We start from the raw sequence: 14,677 nt of genomic DNA on the forward strand, positions 1-14,677 counted from the left end.
TTTTTAAAAGTAAGATTTTTCTATGCTTGTATAGCTGGGTTGTTTTTAATGGGAAAACATACTATATAATCTCTTCACCTGTTTAATGACTGGTAACTTGTAATATAGAAAAGAAAGGGAGATTCATGTAACCCCACAGTATCTACAAAAACGGTAATGAAGCGTTCTGTGTGTCGGATTTAAAGTTTTACTGTTTGTCCGTTTAATTCTGATTTATGTGAGAAGTCATGATACATTTTAGTGCTTGGGAACAGAATATTTACTCCTTGTTACAGCGTGCATAAAACAACAATTATATCAGATCTCTATTGTTGGTTCCCATAATGTGCTAGTTGCTCATCAGCAGTTGTAATTAACCATTCATTCGTATTAAATTGAGCACACATACAAGACCTGGTACATCAATCTGCTCTTAAGAACACATTTTCTGGTACACAGAACATAACAGCAATGTATTTCTCCAGTGCTGCTGTACTGACCAGGTACATTTTATACCACTGTTACAAACACATATTTTGTTAAAAGGGATACTAGAAGAATTTTGCAGCAATAAGAGGTTTGAAATGCATTTTCAAAGTGTTAGTGAGCAATACATAATGAATCAAAATAGCAAGTATGAAACCTTTTCAAAATGTTTAAGTATTGTTGTCATATATGGTACTGCCTTCATTCTATAAACTGCATAACCGATATAAAGCATCAGTTAATTGAATCTAAACAGACATTTTTGTAATAAGTCAATTTTCCTTGTATTTGTCTCCATCATGCTGTAATTTACTGTTTTGCAAAATATGCACTGGAGTTTTAGAGTGACGAGATATCCCAGTGGCTCTTTGGTTGAAGATAAATACATTACCCTTGACATGTTCATGAAGTCTAGCACTGTGACAAAGGAGAATGACAAGCAATAGACACCTTCAGCCTCTTGAATCAGGTCATATTATTTAGGGGGTCCACATCTCTCCAATATCAAATTGTTCCATAGGTCCACGTAAAAGAAGGGGTCCCTCTAAGCAAACTCTGGGGGTCTAGAGCCCACTCTTGTAAATCAATTCTTATACAAATAGTCCCACTAAAGTCGATGGGTATATGTCACATGAGAAAAAGTTTGAGACTGGCTCCGAGGACACTAATTCACTTATTTCAATTTTAACTAGATTTAAAAAGTGACACTGTCTAATTTTTTTAAATCTAGTCCAATCCTGCAAACCTTACTCATGCAAGTAGTTCCACTGAACTCATGGGGCTATTTGCATGGGTAATGAATACTTATGTGAGTAAGAGTTGGCAGGAACAGGTCATTTTTCCATGCATTTCTAAAGACACTTAAGATATTAAAACATCTAATTTTTTTAACCTTGATATTATTTTTACATTTCCACTAAGCTTGGACAATGAAAATTGATTAGTCAGTTTCACTTTATTTTTCATGCAGTAGCACTATGGTAAAATGTTTGGGATGCGAACACTGCAGCTAAAAATCTTATTTTCACTGATTTAAAGAAAAATACAAAACCTAAAATTAATAGAAATTATAATTTAACATGCAAAATTGAATTTAAACGTATATATAGCTTCTGATATCTTAAAACAGCATATACATTTAAAATAAAAAGTTATTAAATTTATAATTGAATTTAAAAATTAGGAAGACTTACCATTAACAGCTTTTTCATAATTTTTCCCCAGGTTTATTACATTCCGTAGCCCAGGATTGAACTGTTCCATAACATTCTGATGATCAGAAAAAAGCCACATTATAACAAAGAAAACTCAGTGCACGCAATAAGTACATGAAAAAGCTGATTTGAGTCGCCACAGCATAAGCCAGCACTTGTCTACATTGCAATTAAAAACCTGTGGCTGGCCCGTGTCAGCTGACTTGAGCTTGTGGGACTTGGGTTAGCGGGCTGTTCAACTGCAGTGTAGACATTCAGGCTTGGGCTGGAGTCCGAACTCTGGGACTCAGAGAGAAGAGCGTCACAGAATTTGGGCGCCAGCCAGAGCCTGAACATCTACACTGCAATTAAATAGCATCCCTGGCCCTGTGAGCCCAAGACAGCTGACGCAGGCCAGTTGTGGGTTTTTAATTGCAGTGTAGACATACAGGATTTTAAACTCAGATGCAAGGCACATATTGAAAATCTGCTAAAGTGGATGTTTGACCGCCACAGTGCATTTTTTTTGGATGCTGGGCATTCAAAATTAGGATATCAGTGCAAAATTAACCTCTGGCCTAAGCAGTGCAACACTTCTAATTTCAATGGATTTGTGCTCACTTAAAACAGAGATGAATCTGACCTTTTCTCTAACCTTGGTAAGAGTGCTCATACATTCAAGACTAAAGTTTACACAGATCCTTCTTTAATGAGGGAGAGAGGGAGAAGCAGGAGAGAAGGGAAATCCCTTTTCTCCACTACTACCTAAATACTTTAAGACAAAGAAAGACTACTGGCTACTATTCAGAATTTGGATATTCCTTCAAAAAGAAAAAATACTTTTGAGTTTTCTGACTAGACAGGTGACTTGGAGATGACTTAACACCTTCCAATCAAAAACAATACAGCGATGGCCCTACTGAAAGGTTTTTTGTTTTGTTTTTTTGGTGACTCACAGCATGGCATTTTGAAAGAGTAGTTCACACATTCAATTTGAAATCTCAATGTATTGTATGGTGTCAGCCCAATTTGAGTGATAATACTTCCACCAAAAAGTAAAATGAGAATTACTGGCTTCCTTCAACGCAAAACAAAAACAACAAAAAAACGACTACAGCTGCTTTTGAATGTTGTTACAATTATTTTGGCTGGAGCAACTAAGACTAGAAATCCAAAAACACATAGTATGGCTGCCTTCATAACCACCAAATTCTAACAACAGGTGAAGTGGCAGAGATTGTGAAACTGTCATTCACAATTCAGGAAAATAGCTGCATTGGTCCAATTTAGAAAAAAGTAACCATTCATTGAGATCCAGTTTTAAACACTCCAAATTTTAGAAATGCCTCCCCTGTCGAAAAGTGGAAGGAGAACAACAGCATTTTCCTTCAAACCAAGATATTCAAAAGTGCCCATTGATTTTTCGGTGCCAAAAGCTGAGACATATTGAAGAGGCCTGATTTTTCAGAACATCCATCCTTGGAAAATCTGGCCCTTTAAAGGTGTCTCAAATTGGGTAATAAAATGGATGCACCCAATATTACTAATTACTTTTGAAAAAGTTGGGTCTGGTGTTTAGCTACTTGGTAGGTTGCTTGAATGGTAGTCCAATGGATTTATGTGGTTGTGGTTTAACTGTAATTCAGATAGTTACCCCATTTATGTTTGAAAAGAAAAGGTAAAGAAGGAAAAGAGGAGTGGGTTGATCTTGCATTCCTTACTCATGCTAAACTTCCACTGATGTAAACAAGACTTATGCCTGAGCAAACAACACAGGACTGGCTATATTTATCATATTACTGGTCATTTTAAGCTAAGTAGTTTCAATATTATGACTCTGTTTTCCCCTTGTATGTCAAATACAATTCCCCATACATGTACTTTTAAAGGAATTTCCTCTTGATATCCACAAATACTGAGCAATTAATCTTCACAATACATACTTTTATTTGAATATATACACACACACACACACACACACACCTCTATCTCGATATAACACTACCCGATATAACACGAATTCTGATATAACGCGGTAAAGCAGTGCTCCGGGGGGGGGGGGGTCCGCGCACTCTGGCAAATCAAAGCAAGTTCGATATAACGCGGTTTCACCTATAACGCGGTAAAATTTTTTGGCTCCTGAGGACAGCATTATATTGAGGTATATATAAGCAGCATGGGCCGAGGGATGTGCTGGCTGCGGCTTCCTGCCACCCCCATTGGCCCAGGACGGCGAACCGCGGCCAGTGGGGGCCGTGATCGGCCAAACCTGCCGCGTCAGCAGGTAAATAAACTGGCCCGGCCCGCTAGGGTGCTTACCCTGGCGAGCCGCGTGCCGAACGTTGCCGACCCCTGATATATTTAAAATGCTAATTTTTGTGAATCACTGAGATTTTGCAATGTTTATAATTTCAAATTACCTCAAGCACTCTACAAGCACTTATTATGCCAAAGCAATGCTATAACTCAAATATCACATGTGAAGGAAAATGAAATGGAGAGAAATATAAAATTATATTGTATTAGTTCTGCACTATCAATTTTAAATTGAACAGTTTTAAAAATCTCCCATCTTTTTCAGATTTTTTCTCTCTGTGATGGCTTGTATAGGATCTGTTTTGACATCAACTTATACATATGTTACTGAAAATTGTTCTGCAAGTCCATTATTTTTTGTTTAAAAGCAACCTTTCCATTTTCTGACATATTTTTGTAATGTTACATCAAGTACAAAAAGAATAGAGACTTTTACAAAAATAAGTGTTACAGGTTCTGAGAGAACCTAGAAAAAAAGACCTACTAATAAACTCTGAAATCTGCCAAGAAAATCTACAAATCCGACAGTGCTACATTACAAACCACTAGAAACAAACAAGGATCATTACATATCTGAAAACTCACATAGTAATTGAACAAAGGAGTCTGACCTGAAACACTGGCATCTTTTTAGATGTTAGTCAAATAAATGTACTTTGAAACTCAAGGTGTTCAAAATAAACACCTTCTGTTTAACAAAAAGAACAGACAACAATGAAAAAGTTTTAATCTTTTGCGTGCTGTACTGGTAATATACTGGCAAAAGTATGTCTATTTAGTATATGCATAGACCAAGAGAATGTGATAAGAACATTCTAAAATTTTAAAAAATTTAGGAAGAAAAAAAACAAAAACAAAATTGTCTCTTAAGGCTATTCAGACACCATAAAGAAAAAAAGAAGCCTTTTTTACAAAGCATCAATCCACAATGAAATCTAGTTAATTTATAAAGTAAAGAATGAGTTAAAATCGGTCTCAAGTACCACCTCACTTGTGTTTTTATGGTCCTATTTTCCTTTTTCTAAAAAAAACCCATGCAGAGAACAGAAGAAACTAGATGACTGCACATGTGAAACAATTAAAGTGATTGATACACGCAATGATGTTAAACTGGAGAGAGAGAGAGAGAAAAAAAACATTTCCCCTATATTGTTTTGTTATAATCTTGAGTGTTTCTTGTAACTGCGAGTAGATTATTTTCAAACTCACTCTTTTATACATTTAGTAGTCACAGATTCTACTAATAACATTTAAAATATATATGACTGTTTATATTTTGTTGAAATGAGAAAATTATAGGGTTTAGATACTGCAGTGCTTACTCATGCACAGCTCTCACTGAAGGCACACTGTAATAAGGCATCCTAAGGATGTGTATACAAATGTATAGCAGTGACTAATGTCATACTAAAGCCCTGTCAGACAAGTCTGTTTTGTAATAGTAAAAGAATTATAGCATGTTTCTGTTTACCCACTTGAAAGCATTTTTCTTACAGAATTAGACTCCATCCATCAGTAATTCACCATGTTGACATCAGAACCAACAAGACTTAAATGGATATCTTCTGAACTTTTCCCTCTCTAGTAATGCAATATTTTATTTAACAAAGATGCACACATGTACACGAGCCACTGAATACATTTATTTTTCTCTTTAACATACCGACTTGGCCCAGGTACTCTCATTGCTAGGAAAACATAGCAAGGAAATGTTGATTATCCCCAATGCCTCACTTTGAGTGGGCAATGTAACCGCTTCCCTCCGGCAAGCAGTTGCTAGACATATGATCATGAAATCTACTTTTAGTACTGATAAAGTTCCCAGTTATTGCCACAACTCTGACCTTCCACTTCTGTGTAATGGTATTGAAAAGTTTGTGGCCTGCAACCGCAGTGCCATTAGTCCTTATACTTCTTTGTATACTCCCTATACAAACTTTAAATTTGGCTTTCAAACTGGGTAGACAAAGACTGTACTAGCTTCATTGTTCATCTCTTCCTAGAAACAGACAGAAGTCCGGGGCCATAGTATTTTTTCCCCATCCATAAGTAGATTTCAGTACCATTGACCATTAGATTTTGTTGACTCTCTGCAGACACTGGCAAGTATAGACAAGATTATGATAGAAGAATAAGTCCACTTAAGTACAGAGTGTTCTCAAGAAGAGTTCCGCTATATCATCCTTTCTGCTCATGGTATATATGAGGCTATGGGGAAAGCCTGAGAATTTGGCCTGCATTAATGAAAGACACAACTCGTGGATCTTTTCTCTAATAGACCCAGATGTGGCTGGAAGCCTTTGCACGGACACAGCAGTTGACTGTTAGAAGAAGTGCCCCAGCCAGTCTCTAGATTTTAATGTTTGAGGGATGAGACAAGACATTCCCAATGGAAGGTCCTATGCTCTGGAATTTGCTTGTTTGATTCAATGCATTGGCCATAGTTAATTGACATTCATGGAACAGTGCAAAGCTCATCTATTTTCCTCACGCTTTTGTCGAAGGGGATGGTTGGTGGGAATGTTCAGCATTACTTTGAGGGTTTGTGGGGAAGGAAACAAAGTCCACTTAAGTTTGTTATCTGACAGCAAATTATGCATTTTATTTTTAAAATTTCCTACTCCAAGATTATTAAACTCCACCCTTCAGACAATCTCAAAAAAAAGGCAACTGAATTTATTAAACAGGGTTTTCTTCTGTTCAGCAGTAGAGAAAAGCAGGATGAATCCTATCATTTTATGAAAACCTCAAGACAAGCAAAAGTCTGATCTGTTTATGCAACTTGATTTGTAAAGTAATGACACTTCTTGCCCCATCCCCAAAAAGTCCCACAAAAATGCAGAATATTTTTCAAAAAGAAAATGGCTTTATCTTGGAGTTATCTTCGAAGTTGATGGGAGCTGCAGGTGCTCAGCATTTCTCAGGGTCAGGCCCAAATTTTCTGACAAGTATTAGTATTTTACACAATGCTGAGATATTTCATATTTTTAAAAAGTGATTGCTTTATTTTTGTTGAACTCTAGAAATAGCAGAAAAGTCACCCAGGGATAAAACACTGGATTTAAAAAATAATTGGCAGAACATGCTTTTTTTTTTAAAATAACAACCCAGTGTTTTATAATTTCTGCTATTTATAATTTATTGAAAGAAACAATAACCCAAGAGAACTTTTACTAATATGAATTATTTGTATTACAACAGTGTGTCTAGAGGTCCCAGCTGAACCAGGAACCCATTGTTTGAAGCATTATACAAACACACAAAAAGAAATGGTCCCTGCCTTGAAGAGCATCATCCAAATAGACAAGACCACACAATGCCTTAGGGCTTGTCTTCAAGTACTGTGCTGTTGTAGTGCTTTAGTGAAGACACTACTATGCTGATGGGAGCACTTCTCCTGTTGGTACAGTTAATCCACCTCTGTGAGGGGCAGTAGCTATGTCGATGGGAGAAGCTCTCCTGTTGGCACAATGCTGTCTAGACCAGGGGTTAGGTCAGTATAACTACGTCGCTCGGGGTATGGATTTTTCACACCCCTGAGCAACGTAGTTATATCAATATGTTTGTAGTGTAGATGTGGCCTTAGTTTTCACCAGCGGGAGTGTAAATTCTAATGTGCACCAGCGTGTCACAAACTAACTGGCTTATGTGGACCCTCTGGCATGCACTAAAAGTCCTCCAATGAAATGGGACTACATTTCACATGCAAACAGTACTACATTAATGCGCACTATAGATCTTTTAATACTTGCTCCATGGGCCAGTGAGCGTGCAACAAGCGCAAAGGATGGGAAAGGAAACAAATGAAGTGACAAAACCCAAGTCTCCTATGTGTTAGTCCAGTGCCTTATGCTCTGGTACCACAGTGCCTCTTATCTATTCATAAAAATAGATAACTAGAAGAGAACAATAGGCATATAATCAGCTCATACAGCTTTCTGATCTTTAGGATGAATGGAAATTAAGAGGAGACACCTATTCAAAACAGACATCAGGAAACGTCTTTTTATGCAAAGTACAATAAAAAAGCAAAATGACCTGCCATGAAAGGGTTTGAGAGAAATATACTGTGGTCATTCATTAAACAATTACATGGAGTTGTACTAGAGTCCACTGCTGGGCGCCTTCAACTCCTATTGAAGTTAATGGGAGTTGAATGTGCTTAGCACTCTCCACAATTAAAAAGGAACCAACCTTGCATTTCCACATGTTCTCTCTGTCTGTAATATAAAACAAACACACACACACACACACGTATTCCTCAATTCCTGCTACTATTATAAACAGTTTTAACCTTCAAAACAAATGAGACCCATTGTAGGAGTTCTTTCCTGTAAATGCTCAGCTTTGCTTTTTATTTTGAGATACACCTATGCAAAACAATAGCTCAGCAGGTATGAACACAGCTAAACAATACCAAGAGTCCCTGTAGCTTCAGGTTTACATCCTGCTGACACTTTAACCAAAAAAATTGATAGATTACTAAATATACAGCATGTGTGTTTGTGTATAAACCTTACTATTCATATTATTACAGTGTTAGATATTCAGTCATAGCAAGACTGAGCCATACTTAGTAGTTATTAATTAAAATTGTATATTGGACTGATTACATGTGCTATTTCATATTTAAAATAACTGCAAATTACATTTAGAAGAATCCTTTAATATAACAATTTTATGTTTGGAAATCCCCTTGAGATTTCTTTAATTGACTCAAATAGGAGTCAGATATAAACATACATAGAACAAATCGTATTGTACTGTGCTTAAAACTTTTTTTTTTTGCATGATCATACTACGTCTCTGTAACAAATAAAATTAGGGCCTCATTCTCTCCCTCCTCATTAAGAGTCACATCCTGTTCCATTGAAGGCAATGGGAGCTTTACCACTGATGTCAATGGGTGCAGAGGCAGAGTCAAGTCCTAAACCCATTTTATACTGGTGTAATTCCACGGCAATCAACAGAATTACAGTGATGTAAAACAAGATTAACAAAGTGAAAAAATTAAGATCCAAGTGTTTTCAAACCAGGTGAGATCTTATGACTGATTATCAGTCAGCTTGCCAAACATTTACTATTTAAAGGAGAAACACATTAAAGCGTCATCCATCAGTATGTTTCAAATATAAATTCTTTTTCAAGAGGTTATGAACATGTGACCCAGGATGAAATCTAGGTCCAAATGAAGCATTAAGTTGGCACAACTCTATTGTGGTCAATACAGAATCATATTTTACACTTAGGTGGAATTTAGCTCTTGGCACTCCAGATCTCAACCCAGTAGTGTCTTTTACATTTTTAAACAAATTTTTAAAATAAATTTACTTTAGGTTTCAGTAGTACAAGACAATTGTTTTGATGAAACAAATTTAAGGTTCTTAAATTGATTTTAATTTGTTTTTAAAATGAATGTGGCAGGCAGTCCATAATCTAATCGCTGGTCAGGGCCGGCTCCAGCATTTTTGCCGCCCCAAGCAGCGAAAAAGAAAAAAATGCCATGATCGGCCCCACTTTGGCGGTAGCCGCTTCATTCTTCGGCGGCAATTCGGCAGCAGGTCCTTCCCTCCGAGAGGGACTGAGGGACACCCCTTTCCATTGGCCACCCCAAGCACCTGCTTGCTACACTGGTGCCTGGAGCTGGCCCTGCCACCGGTCCCTTTTTCTTTTAAAGGAATTTAAAATAACTATTGTCAAGATTCTTAACTATGCATATATAATTACATATTTACATAAGAGACCATTATTGTCTACCACGAAAGTATTATTTAATAATTCCATACATTACCAGAAGAACCTAACACTTCCTGGAGTAAACAGGATATTTTAAAAACTGTCTAAATATGCACTTAGAATGATTGCTAAGTTATATACAGTTTAAAATCTAGGCTTAATAACAAACACCATTGAACTATAAGGGCTATCACCCCATCAAGAGTTCTGGAAGCCTCATAAGCCACAAGAGCATAGCACGAGTGTCTTGTGCAGTCATTAGAACATAGAAATGGAATTATAGCTTTCTAATTCAATGCTTTCTTGGTTATCATTTTGCATAGTATGCAATCAGATGATTCACTGGCAGTTTTTCTCTATACTGCTGCTAGCATGAAGTCACATTGGCTGTAGTGGCCTTCCAACAAGTAAATGGCCTAGCAGTCAACCTGGGGTCACAAAATATCTACTCTCACTGCAGAGCCTCCTGATTCATAGGTGCAACATCACTCCAGTAAATTATTAGGGTTGTGTGCTATGAGGAAGGTTGTGGTTGCCTTTAAATTATGATCTTCCAAACCGTCAAGTTTCATCCTGCATGTGCCATAGTATCATATACTCAAAAGCTATGTAATACCTAAAGAATAAGAGGGTAAGATTAAGTGTCAGTCTTAACTCTGAAATTCTTTGCTTTTGTTGACTTGTGGCTTTAGGGTGGTGGCTGTAATAACAATGTTGATTAGTTTTGGGATGTTCACTTTTTCTTTTTATATTGCTAAATTAACACATAAATGATACCCCAAAGAAACATGAATTTACAGTCTACCTTGTCGACTCATCTTTTAGCTAATCTGATTATTTGTGTAAATATGTGTAAGAACTTCATACAGAGTGAGTAAATATGTATTTAAAGGGCATCCGATAGCATGGATAGTACTATTAATACACTACAAGGGAGGCAAGGTGGGAAACAGACAACAAGAGAACCTTTAATTTTCCTTTCCCAATATCTTTCAGTTCCCCTTCAAGCTATGATTTTTTTAAGGATGAAAGCCTATCACTGGTCCTGCAAGTCCTATGTCCCACCATTTCTCAGTTCCTGTAATCCTGTCACAATCCAGCATTTGTAACATTACAATTAACTTTCAGAGCTTCCTCCTGCAAACTTACTCAAGAAAATGATCCTATTAGCAATAGGCATACTTGTGTGAGTAAAGGGTTTGCTGATTTAGGGCCTTTATTGGTAACTGTGATGTCACAAATATTAGAGATTATGTAAAAGACATGACAAGATAGAGTGTAGAGGAGGGAACTTTTATATATACACAAAGAACCTGATTTTCCTTCCAATAAAGTCAATGGTAATTTTGCCCAAATTTGGTATTTTTAAGCCCCCTAGTCATAGGTGCTGGAATAGGGGTTTTGGGGGATCCGGTAGCCCCCCTCCCCTGCCTGGCTTGAAGTGGTTTCCATCATAAACAGGGTTTACAGTTTGGTACAATGGGTCCCAGCACCCCCACTATACAAATTGTTCCAGCACTCCTGCCCCTAGTGATCAAACAGAAAACACAACATGATGCCAACACAACTGGACTAATTGCAAGAATAAAAGGTTGTAGGATAGAGTGAGAGTAACAAAACAAATTGGGGAGTGAGAGTAACAAAACAAATTCTGTAAAAAGCAACAGAGGGTCCTGTGGCACCTTAGAGACTAACAGACTAACACGGCTACCCCTCTGATACAAAACAAATTCTGTTACAGAAACAGTTTGAGGGATTATAAACAGTCAATTTTTAAAATTTTGTTTTATGGAAACATACCTTGACAATGTCATTATTACTTATTATTATTATTATGTATTCTCTTGTATGAAAAAAGACTAGAAATCCTTCATTTGGGCTCAAAACTGCAAATGCACATATGTAACTTGATTCACAATTGTTTTTTGCAAGTCTGAGCACTTTGTCTGGTAAAAGATAGTATGCAAAACTAAGATTATGGGTCAAATACTGCACTCATCTCTCAGCCAAAACTCTGATTTTAAAGAGAGTTTTTCATGCGTAAGGATTACAGGATTTGACTTAGTATGATTAAATTCAGTGTGTTTAAATAGAGACACATGTAGAAATTGTAAGTATAAAGACTTTTAATATAGATAGTTGTTGAGTTTGGAGAAGACCGAGTTTCAAAATAAGTATGTACAGGTAATGTAGAGAAACAAAACATTCTGCAACTAGCAAAACACAGGTGTGTGTGATTTTTTTTTTTTTAATTATTAGAATTGGACTGTCACTCATAGTTCATATACTTCTACATGAGGCTCATTTGTGGTTGTGTGTACATATTTTCACAAAATGGATTTCGTATCCTATAGATGTTGATTTATTACAAGCTTTAGCTTATGATGTAAGTTAAAATTTAAAAAACGTTTTAAAGAAAAATTTCACACCCCATACATGAACTTACACATAACTAATCAGCATCCAGACGTACGGTTAAGTATGTCCCCATTTATGAAATCAGATCCACAAAGGTGGACTCCTCTGCTGATTTGTAGCCTGGCTGGGGCTCAGGATCACCGCATGAGTGGACCCATGTGAATCCGATTGCCAGACTGGGGCCCATGCCAATAACTTTACTCAAGTGCTTAAACATTTTTAGGCTCCAGCCCGGAGTGAGAATCACTGTTCATAAAACACCAGCAGTAAAATACCCTATTATCAAAATGGGCTATATGAATTACTGGTCATTTAAAGTTATTGATTCTGCAAAAGAAAAAATAAATCTTGAACTCTTTAGGGCAAAAGAGCTTTGACGCATTGTGGATTGTATTACAATAGAGTGTTATGTGCATAAGCATACATATAAACAGACTTGCCATAAATTGGGTTAACAGTTGTCATATTGGGGTATGTATATCCCACAACCATTAACTTTTCATGGATTTATCACACAAAAAAACAAAAGCAAAACCCAAAACAATGCAAGAGTCATAAGCTTAGTTGAAAAAAGTGAACACTCATGGCACAAAATATTTTAATTAATGCTCTACTGTTTTCCATGTGAAACTACAAGCAGTTAAACTAATATCCTTAATGATACCATAAAAGTTTTTTGAATTTTTTTGTTTTATTTAACCCTCCTCCCCCCCATACACACACACACACACACACACATTCTTCTGTAGTGGGGCATGTGTAAACATATCCTGGAGAAAACTTGCTTAGTAGCAGCCTGATCAAGGTAAAAGACCCTGACAGTTTAGGAGTAGTATATAGAGGACTATATTATCATTATCCTGGGTACGCTGAGTTCTCCTATATTGTTTAGAAAGGAAGAATAATGCAAGTATGCTATACATCAGTGGCTCTCAACCTTTCCAGACTACTGTACCCCTTTCAGGAGTCTGACTTGTCTTATGTACAGTGTACCTCTAAGTTTCACTTCACTTAAAAACTACTTACAAAATCAGATGCAAAAATACAAAAGTGTCGCAGCACACTATCACTGAAAAATCGCTTACTTTGTCATTTTTACCATAGAATTATGAAATAAATTGATTGGAATATAAATATTGTACTCGCAATTCAGTGTATAGTATATAGTGCAGTATAAACCCATCATTGTCTGTATGCAATTTTAGTTTGTACTGACTCTACTAGTGCTTTTTATGTAGTCTGTTGTAAAGCTAGGCAAATATCTAGATTGAGTGGATGTATCCCCTGGAAGACTTCTACAGTACCCTAGGGGTAAGTGTACCCCTGATTGAGAACCAGTCAGCTTTATATTGACGTGTGTTTCTGAAGAGTGACCTTTACTGTGCCAGCTGCCCTCTCCGCCGAGGTAGGAGGGGTACCTGTGTGCCCACGCAGGGGTGCCCCAGCTGCCTTCTCCCCCGTGCATGTGTGCCCATGCAGGGGTGCCCCAGCTGCCCTCTCCGCCGAGGTAGGAGGGGTACCTGTGTGCCCACGCAGGGGTGCCCCAGCTGCCTTCTCCCCCGAGGGAGGAGGGGTGCGTGTGTGCCCATGCAGGGGTGCCCCAGCTGCCTTCTCCCCCGAGGGAGGAGGGGTACCTGTGTGCCCACGCAGGGGTGCCCCAGCTGCCTTCTCCCCCGAGGGAGGAGGGGTGCGTGTGTGCCCATGCAGGGGTGCCCCAGCTGCCCTCTCCCCCGAGGGAGGAGGGGTGCGTGTGTGCCCATGCAGGGGTGCCCCAGCTGCCCTCTCCGCCGAGGGAGGAGGGGTGCGTGTGTGCCCATGCAGGGGTGCCCCAGCTGCCCTCTCCCCCGAGGGAGGAGGGGTGCGTGTGTGCCCACCCAGGGGTGCCCCAGCTGCCCGAGCAGGGGATTGCCCCTTGGACTGGGTTATGTCGCTGACTCCCTGAGCGCCCCCTTTCGCCGCGGCCCGGCCCTACTCACCTTGTAGGTGCTCTCTGTCAGCTTGTTCACCTCTTCGGGATCCCGAGACATCGTGGCCCCGGACACGGCGGCAGCGCCTCAGGCAGGAGAGAAGGGGGCGGCGGCGGCGGCGGCTCCGGAGAATCCGGCAGAGAGGCCGAGGGGGCCGGCGGGAAAAAACTTTCTCCTCGGGGAGCTGCTCCGCTGCCCCTCACTCGGAGCCCCGCTCTCCGCCCGGCCGCCGCCCCAGAAAAGTCCCGGCAGAGACGGCTCCACTGCCACCTTCGCCCAAACTGTCAAACTTGTGGAACCAGCCAGCCCAGCCCGGCGGCGCTCCCGGGGCGGAGCCTGCGAGGTGGGGCCGCCTGACGCGGCAGGGCCCGCGGGCCAGGCGGGGCGAGGCCTCCCGGGAGCGGGGGTGGGTAGGGCAGGCGGCTCCACTCTCTTACCTGAGCAGCCGCCCATCCCCTCCTCTCCCCTCCCCTCATGCTCGGCCCCGGGGAGCTTCGAGCTGCTCTATGGCGCGGTGACAGGGTGTCGTGTGACAAGGCAAAGGCGCCCCAGGGCACGACATGGCACCACCACAGCGAAGGG

General features: G+C 39.4%; 1 protein-coding gene across 2 annotated transcripts in view; it reads right to left on the bottom strand.

Annotated features, from left to right (window-relative positions):
* The window catches only part of BAIAP2L1 (BAR/IMD domain containing adaptor protein 2 like 1), a 66,993-nt gene extending 52,528 nt beyond the window's left edge, over positions 1-14,465 (bottom strand). The window contains exons 1-2 of one of the 2 annotated variants that reach the window (XM_054041078.1): positions 14,105-14,465; positions 1,659-1,734 (exon numbers count right to left, since the gene is read on the bottom strand). In XM_054041078.1, the coding sequence (XP_053897053.1) occupies positions 1,659-1,734; positions 14,105-14,155 (127 nt within the window). In that variant the 5' untranslated portion in view covers positions 14,156-14,465. The remainder of the gene's footprint in view (positions 1-1,658; positions 1,735-14,104) is intronic. The other variant, XM_054041077.1, reaches the window with a different exon arrangement.
* Between the last annotated feature and the right edge of the window lie 212 nt (positions 14,466-14,677).

Source organism: Malaclemys terrapin, chromosome 10 (genome assembly GCF_027887155.1).
Source record: "Malaclemys terrapin pileata isolate rMalTer1 chromosome 10, rMalTer1.hap1, whole genome shotgun sequence".
NCBI classification, from domain to species: domain Eukaryota; kingdom Metazoa; phylum Chordata; order Testudines; family Emydidae; genus Malaclemys; species Malaclemys terrapin.